The following is a 17337-nucleotide window of genomic DNA, read 5'->3' on the forward strand; positions in this document are numbered from 1 at the left end:
AGCAATGCTAATACACAGTACTGCTCCACCTCACTCACAATTAAGTAAGCATGAGCATTCTAGAACAGTGTAGCAAGCATTGAAAATTATTTATTTATTCCATAGTTGGATATTCCCTTATAAAAGTTGACCATAGTAAAAGCATAGCAAGATCTAATAAAGCATAGTAAAAGCATGGTAAATCACAGGTAAGCATTGTAAAGCATAGTGAGGTATGGTAAAGTATATTAATAAACATGGCAAACCAGGGTAAACTATGGTACGTGCATAATATAACCATGGGGAAAACTTGGTAATACTGCAAAAAATACCATTAAAAAATACCGGGGTAAACTTTTATGAGGATTAAACAGGTAAGTAATTAATAAACATGGCAAAAAATAACCACACTATTCAGGACTGTTTGTTTTTCCTGTGAAGCTGCCAGGCTTCTGCGTTTTCAATCACATAAAAGCAAAGTAAGCTGGAGGCTGTTCCGTTGTTATTTCAGTTATTGTTATTGCATGATAGCTCATGATTCTATACAAGCTTACACTGTTTCCCAGTGGCTGAGCACGAGCAAGAAACTGCTGTTAAGATGTTCTAAAATCTCCATTTAATTATATTTTGTATAACCCTGTATGCTGTAATGCTCTTCGCGCATAAGTTATCATACTTTCATATGGACAGTCTCCTTGGACAAGATGCAGTCTTTCATACCCTTAATGAACATGGAAAGTGCATTTATTATAAAGCTAGTGGGCCCCACTCTTCCCAAATGATCTTCAATGGCAATGCAATGGCATCACTGCGTATAGTCCATTTCAGTACAATAGTACCATATCAGTACCACTGTGCTGCTGTATCAGGACCAAATTCATTGTGCTGCAATTTACAATTGAAACAAACTGTACCCCCTGAGCTAAGTCAGACATTTTCATTTTAGATAATTACACAGGATCGGTTTCACTGTAATTTGATAATGCTAGGTACTGCACCAGGTTTAGGAAGCTGCCAAAGGCTGGACAATTTTAGTTTTAGTTTCTTTTCAAGGTTAAAGCACTTTAAGCATACAGTATATATATATATATATATATATATATATATATATATATATATATATATATATATATACATACACGCACAGTGTATACAGTGATAGTCAAGCTACATAGCATAATTCTGCCAACATAGAATTAGTTAAAATGCAGGTGTAAAAAGTTGACTGACCAGGGATTGTCATCATGATATCACAGCTTATTACTCTGCCTCCTCTGTGCATTAAACAGACCCCCCTGCCAACAAAGAAAATGTATAGCATAAATTAATCTGAAACAAAATTTTACAAAAATACACAGATACGATATAAAAATGAACACACCACATGCTCAGAGTATATTCAAGCCATTATATCCAGTAAAATGTATCCAGAATAGTAATCAGAAAATGATCACTTTAAAAGCCTTGCTTTGTAATTCAGAAAAATCACACTCCAAAATAAAACAAACTTCCAAGTACATATTGATAGTTTTGTTCTGCTTTTAAGTAAGTAGTGGTGTTCAAAAGAATATTGCATTATACGTCCGCATGTGTTGCTATAACTGTTTAAATAACGTACCTGTAGTTTTTCTTTTCATTGTTAACATCCTTACAACTTTTTGCACTTATAATTTTAAAGTCTGTTTCAAAGCTCTGTCCTCTAAATCAGAGCTGTAAATTCAAAATTAGAGTTATCACTCAGCAACCTTTTAGCAGGGGGGTTTGTTACATACGTTGGTCGTCACGCAGTGGAAAGGAATATCCACTGTCCTCAGGGCGTCAGATGATTCTGGGGTATTTGCCAAGCACTCCCACCTTTCACTTCCCGAGCTCGTCACCTCTCCGACATCAACCTACCCTAACCATAACCCAACCCCAACCCTAACCTTAAGCAACCCCAGCCCTAAAACCTAACCCTAACCCAATACCTAACCCTAAGCCTAACCCATAAGAGGACAGTTTGTAGTGGATATTCCTTTGTGCTGTGGGTCATCACTGAGCAATACTGAGACAGATACAAAGCATTTGGTGTTGACACTCTGCACAGGTGCACAGATTTAATTAACAAAAGTGCTGACACTAGTAAGCAGCTCACTTGCTCTTTGTGTTTAACTTTAGTGCATTTTTTACAGCTGCTTTGATACTATAACAAGGGCATAACACAGTTCATGGTAAGTGGTTTTATACAAAACTATAAACCCCAAGCTCATTAACACTTACATGTGAAATGCGGATTTCCATGCGAAACTGGGCGTGGATTTTCCTGGGTGTTTCGTCATTTACACGAGTAAATGAGATTTACCCCATCCCTCTCTTTGGCCGTTTTTTTTGGCCACAAACCTGATGTACATGAGTAGTTCTCCCAAATGTGCACACGCATCTCCATTTCATATGTAAATTGCCCTGCATGGAAACCCCATGAATGTTGACCCTGGCACAGTTCAGTTTGTATTAACAATGTACACAATCATTTTTTTTTTCTAATTATATTTATTTAAGTTTTACACTAAAATATTGAGTTGCCATAGCTGATATAAGATTCAGTGTCATTAGTTACAGTGGGGTTAAAGCAATTTCTAAGTCTCTGAAACCGACCGTTGATGCTCGTCTCGGAAGGTTCAGGTCTATCCATCTTTCACTAGACTTTACCCAATGCCAAGTCCATATGCCGCCATGAATTGGGCGGGAATGGCAGATTTAAGGCAACTTGTAATTGAATAATTTATTACAATTACTATTTTCTTTAAATTCATTAGTTCTCATTTTCAGTGATCTGATTGGCCAGATTAGTATGCATAATAATTAGAATTACAACACATACTAAAGTTAAATTAGAATGGGTACTAAATATTTGAAACATGTACTAAATAATGTGTTTTTGACCCAGGTGGCCTTCCATAGAAGCAACCCCACGTGGTTTGTCCCGCTGTGGGAGGTATCAGCAATGGGTCACTGGATAAAAACAGGGTCTTTGAACAGGAAAGCGAGTGAAAATGAAGCAAGTGGCAGTGGAGTACAGAGGCGGCCCGTCAGCCGAGGCAAGTGAAGAATGACCTCACCAATAATTCCCAAAGGTTAAAAAAAACATTTTGCATATTCTTTTTATTTAATTGAGAAACACATTTAAGCACAGTTAAGCATGTATATATTAAATAAATTTAAGGCCACAGAAGCACTTGTGACATTATTTAAAAGTCACAACTCGATTTCACCAGTAGCGAAAGCGCAACACCAGAAAGCTGGAACAATGTAGTGCTGTCACACTGCTGCGTGAGGCACAAACCTTGAGTGCCTCAGAAACAGGGTTGCCAGATTTCTGACAGAAAAATAGCAACCTTGTTCTTCAAAACAAGCACAAACAAGACCACAACAAGGCATTTATGCAAATTACAACCCACGACTCTCAAATTCCAACTGCAACTTTCAAAACAAGCCCAATCCCGCTTATTATAAGTGGACCTGGCAACTCTGCTCAGAAAGCTGCTTGTTACCAAAGCAATTAACCATGAAGGCGTTGCTATGGTAAACACAGCTTGGTGAGGCGGCACCTACTGGATTTGGAGTAGTTAGAATTTGTGCGATTTAATTTTTTTTTCAGTAATGGCTTTAGTTGAATCTGATATTGTATGTGACCTGTGAAAAATAAGTTTTACAGTAACATCCCAAAAAGTGAGTCTGTTCAACCGTTAAGGATGGCAGAATAACACTAGCACTGGAGGCTTTGAAGAAATGCGGCAAGAAGTCAATAAAATGGCAGGCAGCACTGTGAACAAACTATTGCTGGCCAAGTTTCCTTCTTTCAACTAAATAAAGCAAAGTTTAATCTCTTTTAATGGACGTACAACTGTCAATGTCTTGCCACGACATGACAGGCTGCCTTGTTTGTTTTGAATGAATGTTTTTGTGATACTGTATTTGTGTCTTTATAGCGAATGTTACATGCTGGTGCCACTTAATGACTTGTAGAATTAAATAATACGTGGTTTTAAGTTTCTAATTTGCAAATTGATTATAAAAACTTGTATCCGCAGTTCTGTGTGTTGTGTGTTGTTTACTGTGCTAATGTTGCTTTTTTTAATTGATAGGGGTATATTTTACACAGCAACTGCAGTCTGTTATTTGGATGCATTAAAATGCTCTCAGTGGAGGCATATATGAAATCAGCTGAACAAAGTACATTTACTTTTAGTGCGTTAGCCATTGAGTGGGGAGTGGTAATAACTATTTAGTGACTTGTGCCTCGCCTGTCAAAAAAGTAATGAGCCGCTACTGGTGGAGTATCAAGTGAAACCCTGCAACATGCAGATGTACAGCGATACATACTTGGAAATGGGATTTACTTGGCCTGTTGTATGTGTTGTAGAATGAAACTTTGAAGCAAGCTAACCTTCGGTGCTACTTGTGAACGCTGACAGTGAAATGCACATTAACTTGATGCCAAAGGAGTAAGACAGCCAAACACAGCTTTCATGTGACAGCTCTTTAAAGTTAGTCTTCACGCAACGAAATCTGTCTGGCATCTGGTTACAAGTTCGCCACCACATACTCTTGTGAAAGTCGATTTTCTGCTCGTCTGTTGCGTTGAATTCAAAGTACTGGAGTAGGCTGGATGTGGAACCAGATTTAAAGCTAAAACTGTCACCACTCCAACCTGACATTCAGGCTGTGGCAATTTCCCATATCTCATAGTTATCAGTTGCCGCACTATAGTGTAAAGCAAAATTAATCGAATTTCTTTGTATAGCGACTGTGTGGCACTATGATAGTAGTACATGGTAGTCCGCGAAATGTTTGGAGGTTCAGAAGGGGTCCGCACACCCAAAAAGGTTGCGAACCACTGTTTTAGACAATTTACACTCTCAATAACCAAACCCATATACAGATTAGCTATCCTCTTTAGAGAGGGAAAGTGAAAAAGCATAACTAAAACCAAACAACTACAGTAAGTAAAAGACTGCAAGGGGTCCTGTTTTGAAGCAAATGTACAGTCAAACGCAAAAGAAGGCTTATAGATATAGGCAAATAATTGAGTTGAAGACACTATTTGATCACAACTGTTTTTCGTAGAGAGGATGTTACATGTTAATTAAGTGGGAACAGTGGCCACCTGTATTGTTCCATAGATGGAGTTATTTTCAAACACCTCACCAGAGGAGCGCCTAGAAGTGATCCCATCCAGTGAAACAGGCACAGAGTGTGCTATCTAGTGACTACATTTGATGGTATGTCATTTGATGTGAGACCATGTTCCTGAGGTTGACCATGATGCTGGGTGGGACTCAGATGACCAGCAAGGTCAAGATGATAAAGCAAACTATATGTTCCTTCATAGGACACATGTCACTAGATGTCTGCAAAGTGTATTTCAATGGCTTTTATTGCAAGCCATCTTTTTCAAAGAAGAATACAACTGTGTTGCTCTCAGAAAACAAAAATCCTTTGCTCTTGCTTCAAAGTAGGTTTCCAATGTATGTGAACAGCGAAGGTTTTTTTAATTTTCTAGATTTTAAACTTTAGCATGTACTGTAGTCGACACTTTCGTAAAATAAAAGTAACTTACTGAAACCAGACTGAAAACAGAATAACATTGTATTTTTGTTCACATTATAGCACACTAAGTGGTTTTACTGTAATACTAAAGCAATTACAAAATATGCTGTAAAACCTCTTCATACTGTAAGCTATCCACCACAATATTTTTAATTTGTTTTTGGAAACTGCAAGATGTCAATAGAAAAACAAGGATATGTATTTTTTTTCTATTTATAAATAATAATTTTCTAAGGCACTTTTTCTCTCTTCTATACTTGATAATGAATACTGCTATATATTATATGAGCTATTATGTGTTGAATAAAAATAATTCATGAAGCATCTATTGAAGACATAAACAGGAATGTGAAGCCATAGTGTGATTAGGGGTTTCGTACAACACAACTGGAGTTCTGTGTTTGTGTTTGTAAGTGGAAAGATGAACTGGTGAATAAATAATGTTCAGCTTTGTTATTTCTTGCTTAATTTATAAAATTCCCCTTTGGGGAAAATGTGTTCACATGTTGCACTAGAGTCAATTAGTTTATCGAGTCACATTAGAAAGCCCAAATCCCATAGGAAACAAACCCCTTTTCTGTAACTAAATGGTGTGACACCAAGATACCATGAAATCAAGATACCATGAGAGCTCTATAGTGCAGTATGTACACCTGGGCTATAATGAGCTAACGAGGGAGATGGGGAGCTCTTTGACGGGTAGTTTCGCAGTTTGAAAAACCACATAATTAACACAAAACCATGTAAGGGATTACCAAAAGATATTTTTGGTTGAAATGATTGTTGAACCCCAGCCTGGGTTCTGGAATGCACTCAAAAATAGCACAATATCAAAAGTCATTTAACAGGGGAATATAGTTGAGAGAGTGTGGTCTTGGTAGCCATAGCAGCACCAGAAGAATGGCACATGGTAAAATACACACAGCCATGGAGTGCACAAGCAAACATCAACGCTCACAAAGGCCACTGGATAGTGGTGTTGCTAGGATCTGCAGTATATTCTGAAATACTCCAATTAACTGTCACCAACAGTCAAGGGCTCTTTATAAACTAATGACAATTTGTCAGACCTGCTGAGAACATAGCACAACACAGGAAATGGATAAAAACAGGTGAACAATGCCTATTTTATGTATGTATGCAACTAAGCAACATTCTAATAAAAGTATTAAATGCCAGGGATATACTACATATATTTACCCCATAAAGGAAATCAGCAAATTAATGTATTACCTGAACGTTAATATACAGTATGTCTGTATATAAAGTGTTAAGGGAGGGGGGGGGGGATGTGTGTAAAGTAATCTTTACTTGCACAAGTGGAATCTATCCCTTAGTTTAGATGATGTAATGTCAGGAATTACAAACATATTTTCTGTGGATGAAAAATCTTTATCCACCTGATTCACCTGGTTCTACAGGCACATGTGCCTACCACAGGATTTGCCTTGCGTCACCCAGGAACTACCTTTAAATATGCAAAACTACAATACCAATACAAAATACACACGCTGATGTGTGATAAAACCAATAGCTTTAGACGGGGAACAAGCGAATGTAGGCTTTGTTCTGCGTTTACAAAATTGTCTTCTACTATTAATATTAACATTTAAACGTGTCAGAACTACAATCAGGTAATTTGGTATTGGAATAGCTATGGTTTGACCGTGGATTCAATGTTAAACTCAAATTTTTGCCCTTAAATAACTTTTGAGTCGTTTGACGGATTGACCTGAAAAATGGTATGCAATGATACACGCTATGTTTTGCAATTTTTTTTCAGATTTTAAAACGGCATGTTTTTGTGCTATCTGTTTTCAGATTCAAAAATACTGTACGTGTTAACAACTGCTATTGTGTTATCTGCAGAGAGTTGTATGTTGTTCGTCTTAACTGATGAGGGCTGTTTGTGGTTGCATGTGTTGCTTTGACCACCTGGAAGTTGGTTCCTTATTTGTGATGTAGTTGACAAAGCAGCATGTCCTTTTTCTGTGTGTTTTAACTCACTTACACATCTTGCTCAATTAATATATTGCTACTATTTAAATAATAATCGCTCCTTCTTTAAAAAAATAAAAACGAAAATATTAATAACAAATCTATATCAGCAGCATAGCGGTACCCTATATTACCCGCATGTGTTGCCCCATTTACCACCTTAGACACCTTGCTCACTAAATATCGAAGTATCCCTAGATTGGTTATCATCCCCTCTTTGCAAAAACACTAAAGATTTTAGTGAGCAAACCGTACCCCACGATCAGCAGCATCCCAAAGTGTAGCCCATTATAACCTATACAGAACGCATGGGGGCACGTATTTGGATGCCCTGTGTACCCCCTCAGACGCCTATATATATAAGCCATAAAGAAATGTGGCTTAAAATAAAGTCGATTATCTAGCTTTGTAAATGGTTACGTTATCCCATCACAGCTGTCAGATACAAGGTTATGTGGGAGTGTCGCTCTTCCTTTTCTGATACAGGCTATATAGATTACGCTGCCCACTCACACCCAAAGTTTGGTTTTCTATTCACACAGTACAGTAACGCACATCAGATGTAATTGCTTTGGGATTTCTGTTTGTTCGTTTCTGTTTCCTAGTTGACACTGTTGTTTACTTGCTAGGCACGGGCGTCATTTGCATGCAAACTTAACCCACATATACCACTGAGAAGGTCCAGAGCAAACAGTAGCAGTTGTTGGTTGTTTGTTTATTAGGGAATGTCTTCGGCTATGGAATCTTCGAGGAGAAATGGAGACGTAATGCAGGATATGAACCTGGCAGAAGATCAGATAAAAGCGCTGGAAGAAAATTTTATGAAAGTAAGCAAACAGCCAGATGAAGCGACACTGATGCTGATCGCTGCTGAATGCGGGCTGTCAGAAGAGGACACTGCGGTGAGTAGTTTTTAACAGCGTACAGTATTATGTATCTGTAAACATTATTGAAAAGTTTTTTCTTGGATTGAGTGTAGATGTGCATTAGAAAGCTTTTATGCATATGTATGCAATAATCTTTGTCAAATTTTTGTAGCAATATCGTGTTTCTGTTTATTTTTAGGATGTTCTATAATAAAGCTTGTATTATCCAGAAGAAATACATGGATAACACTTTTTTCCGAGGTAGTTTTTGTTAGATAGGTAGAGCGGGTATGTGTGTGTGTGTGTATATATATATATATATATATATATATATATATATATATATATATATATATATATATATATATATATATACACACACACATTTTGAGTCATTTTGGATTAATTACTCACTGTATATTGTTATATTTGTTGTTATATAGTGTAATGTACTGAACAACAACCAGATAATTCCTGCTTTTCATATATGTGATAATTTATTTTAATATATTTTGCAATAGAATTTATACTGTATTTGTTCAACTAATTTATAAATCTCAAAGTAAAGACCCCCACATTTCTCATCTGTAAGTGTTGTTTTAGCTGCAGAACTTCCTAAATGTAAACTTTTGTTGCAAGCAGCACATCTGTTTACTTTTGTTGCAAGCAGCACATCCTTTCCTTGTGTCCTTTTATGGTGTTGCATCAGCTTTGGGAAAGTCTACTCAAGAGACTTGCACTTATCAGTATGGTTCAGTCCATGCAACATAGTTTTATCTTAATTCATTCAAATTTGAGTGTATTGGGGGAATTAGAATCTGAGCAAAGTCCTTTCTGATCAATAAGAGAGAACAAGTGTGTAAAGATATACAATATGATTCACAACTACTGTATGAGTTTAAAAACAAGGGCTTAAATGTTTAATGTTTAAAGCGAGAGAGTTCAAAATAAAATGCATTGCACTCTCATCTGCATAAAAAATAGCACAAAAATCGACATTTGTTTTCCTCGCTCAGTATTGAAAGAAATAATTAGAACAGGGACAAAAGAATAGGAACTGTATGCTTTTCTCCATACTGAGCTTTACAGATGAGATGTTGCATGATTCTAAATCCAAGCCTCTCACCCAAGATTAAACAGAACATATTAGTTGTTCTACTCCTAACTTTGTATCAACACCAAATGACAAAACTGCTAATCCAAGCCCCACCCAATACCTCCCACCACCCACAACTAACTAATTAAACCAGTTTTACAATCAGATTCATTTAATACAGTTACTCCTTCTGCACAGAATGACATATTGCTGCTTTTAAAAGGTACTCAAATGTTAAAGGTAATATGATTAAAATTGACCTTGTGATATGTATTTAATAAAAGTTCTCTGCTATAGACAATGTTTGGTATACCATGAATGCCCAACCAACCAATGGCCCTTTGAGACACATTGCTTACTGTGCTCCAAAGTGTGGCTGTTTTGATTTAAAGTTTAAAAAAGTCTAATGGTATTCACAACTAACTGGACAATTGAAGCAATGAATGATTGTTTTGCAGGAAGTATTTCCTTTGTGAATAAAAGTGCAGCTTACCCCATTATCAAAACATATTTTCACCTTTGATTTTAAAATAAATAAAATATTACATTGAATACATTTGTGGTTTATGTCTCTTTAATGGTCTGCTGGTTATCATTGTGGCTCTTTTAGCCAAAACAATTGGTCTTTTTAATACAGAAATCTCCTGTTGTAATTAACCTCTGTTTAAAGCTGTTCTGTGCCTTTCTGGTGTTATAATTGAAATCAGTCCCCTCCATCTCTCATGTTGCATGCAAAGAACAGAGTAGTAGTTGAGTTGGAGCAGATGACAGAGAAGGAAAGAACAAGAGAGGGAGTCAGGCACAAGTATGAGGGTAAGATGGAGGAAATTTGGAAGCAAGGAAAGAAACCAGGAAAGGGTTACATGTAAATGGTGTGCGTGTGCCTGACTTGCTGCAACTCACCTTCACCTACAAACACAACTCTTACACCTTGATATGTAGCACACAGTTTTGTGTTAGTGGGCCTGTCACATGACTTAATTTGTTTTGCAAATGGTATCTCTGACATGCATTACAACATGTGATATATAGTAGCTGTAGTCCGCAGCCCCTCAACCCCTCCTGTCACAGGTTCCAACAAATTGCATGCAAAAACTGAAAAAAATAGATATCTAATACCATAATATCAAGTTCAGTAGTAACTGATATAGGCTATGTATTCCCGCCTTGGTTGTTTGTAACCTAGGTGCCTGTCATAGGCTGGATAAATAAGTGTTAAAAATAAGTATAGTGCTAGAGTGACAAAAAAAACAGATGGAGTCAGAAACCCTGTGTGAAGGTTATATGTAGTATTTTATAAAATAATCAATCTTCTCCCCTGAGACTCAGGACACACGCCATGCACCAAAGAAGTATGCGTGATCCAGACATGATACATTGAAAGAGCATTATACTTTAGTGGCCACCTAACCATCCATAAACCTTTCGTTTAGCCTTTTACTGAATGTCTGTTTGTTTTTTCTTTTAGAAGTGGTTCAAACTTCGCTATTCAAAATGGAGAACATCAGAAGGCCTACCTGCCGTGTGTGGATCTGTCAAAGATTAATTATAGCTTGGATACCACTTTTATGGAAATGCTAACCACCCTTCAACTACAAAAATGATGATAATTCATATCTTTTTTCTCTATTAATACATCCAAGGTTGTTTCTGTCTCCTGAATGTGAATGTGATATTTAAAAAAAGCCAGATAATTTATAACCTTATTATTATATCTTAGGAAATATTGTATATAATATTATTTACAAACTGCAGTTTGATCAAATAATAAAGTGCATAATACATGTTTGTTTAAAAGTCTCTGTTCATTTTGTGGATTAATGCTGTGACATGGTTCAATGAAACTCCCAGACAAAGCTTCGCTTTTGAAGCTCTATAAAAAATGTATAAGACTTCTTAAATTACCCTGATTAAAACACATTTGATTGTAATGACCTACTTTAGCCTGCAAGGTCACAGTGCTGCTGCTGAGGTGTGTGAAAATGAGAACAGTTAGTTTGATGGTTACTGTATTAGACTATACTGTACCTACTGTATGTAATCATTTATAGATTTGTTTGAAAATAATATAATAACAATATATAACATTCTAAAACAGTCTGCCCCATGAATACTAAAATGAAATGAAATGAAAATATTTACTTTCTGGCTTTTTAAAATATATATTTGTACAGATAGAAATACACAAGACTAAATTGCAATATTGATTTTCATAACCTTATTAATTATTTAGTGTTTTTATATCAATGAATATACCCCATGAAAGCCTAAAGGAAAGCATTTTTAACAAATGGAAAATAACATTCTTTTAAAATTGTGTTTCTTTTTTAAATGGAAGCATGGCAGTTATATATAGAATAGCATATAGGGTGCTGTACAATAAGCTGATACACACTATACAACAGGTCTTACCTTGAGTGGGGGTAAATCAGCGTATGTCTTACGCAGCATCCTATACTGTATATTATTTTATAATATAGTTAAAAATGAAATAGTGTAGCTAATTTGAATGTGACCTAATTTCCATCTGATACAAACAATATCAGATAGATACATCACCTCAATATCAAGATCTACTATATATTTTATAATAATTTACTGTATCATATGAGACCAGCAATATATATATATATATTTTAAAAACAAACAAAAGCTTCTTTCATTCCTTTTTTCATTAAATTGTATTTTAGTTTTTGTATTAACCAATAAATACCGATGACAACTACAAGTACACATTTTGTGGTCAAGTCAATAGATCTGCAGTATATGCACAAATCTTTCTGCACTTTGTCTTTGTGTTATCATGCACTATGCATGTACTAGTGTGATTTGAATGAAAACAGTGTTATGTACTGTAGATTATGCTATTAAAAACACAGGTTTCAGTTTCAGTGCACAATAATACAGTATAATGGGCCCATCAATGCCTCTATCTAATAAAACATTGCACCACTTTGAACTGTGACATCATTACTAAGGATCACTTCAACTTTGTACAATGGTTTTAAATGTTTAATACAAAAGCTGTATTTGATAAAGGCTTTCCACTCACTAAAAAAACCTGCTTGTCTGACTGAAGGAAAATGCCTCTATTGGTCTTTATAGTATTTTCACTGCCATGAATGTTTTAACTCATAGCTCACATAAAACAGGTTTTCTGTAGACAATTAGACTGCTTTGTCCTTTTTGAACAATACAGATACATGGTTCCCTAAACTTACCACAAAAGAATCTTTCTTATAGATGGTGCTGTGCTGAGGAATGTGAAACATTTTAAGAGCTGTACCATGATGTGTTGTTTTGTAAATTCCAGTTCCCCAGAATTTTTCTTATCTGTATTTTCAGTTTCTTATCTGCATACCATGACTTCTGTGCCCTGCAGGGTAATGCCTCCCCACTTGTATTAAAGCTGGCAAGCCCTGCTTTCAATAAACCCCTCCAATCATCTGACCCAAAACCTGTACTATAAATTCTGTACAGTAGTCACATAAGATTAGGTTTCCTTTGGCCGCCACCTCCACCACCATGCGGCTAAATCTGGAACCACCATTCCTTCCTCTAGCTAGCCAAGTCAAGTTGTACCAGGAATCACATCAATGAAGAAGATAGACAACCAACAATATATTCTTTTTTCCTTATTCTATCTGGCAGTACAAAGTCTGATGGCTAAAATCCTGCAGTCAATTTTGCCCCATATCTGAAACAGTGCAGTTTAAGTGAGGTCCCAATAATCAAATACGGCAGCTGTTGAGGCCATCTGAGAAAATAATATTATTTGTTATGCAAAGGTCACAAGATGATTTATCTTATGTTCCATTCCCTTTCAATTCAAAGATGACCACCAACAAACTTATAAGATATGCCTGCCTGTCACAAAGACGGCCGGAGTGGGTGGCGTCAGACCAGAAGCAGGAAGTAAACAGACAGACACTTGGAGTTTGGTGGAGCTGAGCGAATGGTTTCGCTCAGGATTTAATAAAACAGCACAGAAAATAAAAGGTTTGAACACAAAACAAAACAGGACACGGCACTTGCGCCAAAATAAATAGACAAACAAAACGTACTAAACACTTAACAAACGGTGCACGGAGAGTCAAACAAACACGGTGAGTACAAACACTTCTAGATTATTATTTTACTTTACGTTTCTCCTTCTCTCTCTCACCCGTTCTCCACTCTCGAACACCCAACCCCGACTGAGTGCTACGTGTCTCTATATATACTGTTGTGCTGGGATTCAATTACTAATTAATTATTCACTTGAATCCCAGCACGTGAATTAATTCTGTGCAACCCCGTGCTCACATATTACATTTAACCAGCACGTGAAGTGATTTGTGCTCTCCTCGTGCCTAAATACAAATCTACACTTTTTAAATCACACGTGAAACACAGACCTGTTTATATCCAGTGTACCAATCTATACACCAACATTAACACACGCACGCAACATACAACACATAACACACAAATACACACAGGGGCGGGGCGCATTGCCACACTGCCTTATGTAGGTATTACCTGAGCTCTTTATATCAGAGCTGCCGATAGGCCCCTTCCTGGGGTGACGTCCTCGGTCCTGCCTACCGAGGGATTAAAAAGTCAGCCCACGGAAGCCACTTTCTCTTTTGTCTCTCACCTACAGTAAGGTAAGACTTCTGTGTTGCTAACTGAGCGTGTTTTGAAAGAGCTTTTCTGAGTCGACTGCAGTTCCCCTGCATTCGTGCTGAAAGCTGGCTTGCCGCTTTCGTGGAATCAGTGGCTCTAAACTTTAGCTTCTTTCTGCTCCTTTCCTCACAGCCTACCTCGCTTGCATTGCAGGCTGTCTGTATTTACTGTCTGTCGTATGTGTGTGACTGCCTGTGCAGTATTGATTTAAAGGAGTGTGTGTGTGTTCAGGCTACACTCTTTTCAGCCTACACTCTTGGGGAGAACGCAGGCTTTGCCCCCGCCGTTGAGTGATTCCGCTGGCTGACGTGCGCGCAGTTGGGCAAAATATAAATAAATAAATATTATTGTGTACTGTTGTTGTTGCGTGTCCACCTGTGTGTTTGACTCTGTCGCACAACCCTGCTTTGCCTGTGTTGTGCTGTGAATTTTAGCTGCAGTGCAGTAAAAAAACAAGAAAAAAAACAAACAACAACAGCCTGTCAGCCATGTAATTCTTCCACCAGGGCTGCTTACTAACCTGCCCTGCTGTAGAGTAGACCTCACGGGCTGCCTCGGCCCTCCCACCCCGGTGTGTCGGGCCTTCAAAAAAAAAAAAATAAAAAAAAAAAGGGTGTTCTCCCCCCTGTTGTTTTTCAACTCGCCTGCCGTGGCTTTAGCCTGTGTGTTTCCCTGGTGTATGCTGCGCGCTGACCAGGTGCGTGACTACAGACGGTCAGGGTAGGCACCGCTGCATTAGCTGCTCCTCGGTGCTTCGATACCTCGGCGTGTATGGTGCTCGGTGCAGACGGTGCATATGGTGCCTGGTATGGTGCCTGGTGCTCACGGATGGGAGTTATACACAAGCGTCAATTGGTGACGACAGACGCATCCAACTCTAGATGGGGGGCGATCTGGGCAGGCAGAGGAGTCTGTGGACCCTGGTCGGGTCGCTGGACATAAATGTGTGGGAGCTGAGAGCGGTCCACCTCGCATTTCAACATTTCATTCCTGTGTACCAGAAGCACGGACAACATGCCAGTAGTGGCGTACGTGAGCCACCGGGAGGGCTTTGGTCCCCAGGGTTACACCGCATAGCCTCACGGCTGTTGATCTGGGCACAGAGGCACTTACTATACCTCCAGGCTGTCCATCTCCCGGGAGTGGTGAACTGGGCAGCGGACCTCCTCTCCAGGGAGTTGAAATATCTATTAGCCATCACCTCCACTAAGCGGGTTAGTGAGCTACAGGCTCTGTCAGTGCACAGTTCCTGTATGCGTATTTGGGACAGTGGAAACAGGGTATCGTTGCGCACAAACCCTGCTTTTCTCCCTATGGTGATTCTGGCTTTTCACTTGAATCAATCAGTGGAACTATAGGTTTTCCATCCCCCTCCTTTTGCGGAGGAGACAGACTGGAGATTGAATTTCCTTTGCCCTGTTAGGGTATTGAGAGATTATGTGGATAGGATGAGAGCGCTGTGTCAGTCTGACCAGCTCTTCGTCTGTCACGGTGAAAGGACCCAAGGTCAAGCCCACTCTAAGCAGTGACTGTCCCATTGGATTGTGGATGCAGTCTCGACTGTGTATAATAATGCCAGCCTACCCCCACCTGGGAAAGTGGCCGGGCACTCTACCAGAGGGGTGGCGATGTCATGGGCCCTCTTTAGAGGAGCTTCATTGACTGACATTTGTAGTGTGGCTAGCTGGGCTACGCCGTATACATTCTCCAGGTTCTACCTTAAAGTGATAGATCCTTCCCTGCCTTCATTAGGCATGAGGGTCCTTGAGGTTGCACGCTCGCATCATTAACCCTTGGGTTATGCAGTTGTGATGCATCCCTCATCTGCTGCCATTCCTTCTACTTCAAGACTGCTTGGGTATACTTTCCCTTAAGTATGTTGGTGGTCGTATTCGAATTGAAAGGGAACGTTAGTTTATTAACCGTAACCCTGGTTCCCTGAAAGAGAAGACGACCACCAACCAGCGAGGTCGCATCGGTTGCTGTCACGGGTTCGATGCAAAACAGAAAGTGGCATCCATGGGTTGACTGTTTAATCCCTTGGTAGGAGGGACCGAGGACATCACCGCAGGAAGGGGCCTATCGGCAGCTCTGATATAAGAGCTCAGTGAATGCCTACCTAAGGCAGACATATAAGTATGTTGGTGGTTGTCTTCTCTTTCAGGGAACCAGGGTTACGTAAGTAACCTAATGTTATCTCATGATCACAGGATCTCGATAGTACCATTCCGTTTTCTCGTGATCTCAGGATCTCGATAGTACCATTCCGTTTTCTCGTGATCTCAGGATCTCGATAGTACCATTCTGTTTTCTCATGATCTCAGGATCTCGATAGTACCATTCCGTTTTCTCATGATCACAGGATCTCGATAGTACCATTCCGTTTTCTCGTGATCTCAGGATCTCGATAGTACCATTCCGTTTTCTCGTGATCTCAGGATCTCGATAGTACCATTCTGTTTTCTCATGATCTCAGGATCTCGATAGTACCATTCCGTTTTCTTGTGATCTCAGGATCTCGATAGTACCATTCCGTTTTCTCGTGATCTCGGGATCTCGATAGTACCATTCCGTTTTCTCGTGATCTCAGGATCTCGATAGTACCATTCAGTTTTCTCGTGATCTCAGGATCTCGATAGTACCATTCTGTTTTCTCGTGATCTCAGGATCTCGATAGTACCATTCCATTTTCTCGTGATCTCAGGATCTCGATAGTACCATTCAGTTTTCTCGTGATCTCGGGATCTCGATAGTACCATTCCGTTTTCTCGTGATCTCAGGATCTCGATAGTACCATTTTGTGAGGGGGTCTTGGTTTCAGTTCAACTCCTCCTACATGGCACAAGGCGGCCCCAGCTCAAAGGAGGAAGCTGGTAGTCAACGAGGTGCAAAAGCAGGAGGAGAGGATGAGGTGTATAAAGGCCATTTCCCAGGCCAAACAGGGAGAATGGATGAGATGGGAGAGTGTGGAACAACGCAAGATTGGCTGGCAAGACCTATGGTCAATGGAACAGAGCAGGATCAGTTTCCTCATCAGGTCAACATATGATGTTCTCCCATCACCACAAAACCTAAACCTCTGGGTAGGAGAGGATCCCTCATGTCCTTTGTGTTCATCACCTGCAACATTAAGGCACATTT

General features: G+C 38.9%; 1 protein-coding gene across 2 annotated transcripts; it reads left to right on the forward strand.

Annotated features, from left to right (window-relative positions):
* The first annotated feature begins 7110 nt into the window (after nucleotides 1-7110).
* hopx (HOP homeobox) lies at nucleotides 7111-11729 on the forward strand. Of its 2 annotated transcripts, XM_059007657.1 has the most exons (3): nucleotides 7111-7202; nucleotides 8289-8468; nucleotides 10997-11729. In XM_059007657.1, exons 2-3 carry the CDS (start codon nucleotides 8292-8294, stop codon nucleotides 11072-11074), a joined length of 255 nt encoding a protein of 84 aa, XP_058863640.1. In that variant the 5' UTR covers nucleotides 7111-7202; nucleotides 8289-8291; the 3' UTR covers nucleotides 11075-11729. The 2 variants fall into 2 exon arrangements, with proteins under 2 accessions (XP_058863640.1, XP_033869318.1); XM_034013427.3 differs by lacking the exon at nucleotides 7111-7202 and having other exon boundaries at nucleotides 8046-8468; nucleotides 10997-11725.
* The last annotated feature ends 5608 nt before the right edge of the window (nucleotides 11730-17337 follow it).

Source organism: Acipenser ruthenus, chromosome 2, assembly GCF_902713425.1.
Source record: "Acipenser ruthenus chromosome 2, fAciRut3.2 maternal haplotype, whole genome shotgun sequence".
NCBI lineage: Eukaryota > Metazoa > Chordata > Actinopteri > Acipenseriformes > Acipenseridae > Acipenser > Acipenser ruthenus.

Excerpts from the sequence above, each read along its gene's own strand:
- hopx (XM_059007657.1), top strand. The coding sequence starts at position 8,292 with ATGTCTTCGGCTATGGAATCTTCGAGGAGAAATGGAGACGTAATGCAG. Across the intron at positions 8,469-10,996 it reads TGTCAGAAGAGGACACTGCG|AAGTGGTTCAAACTTCGCTA; the intron begins GTGAGTAGTTTT and ends TTTTTCTTTTAG.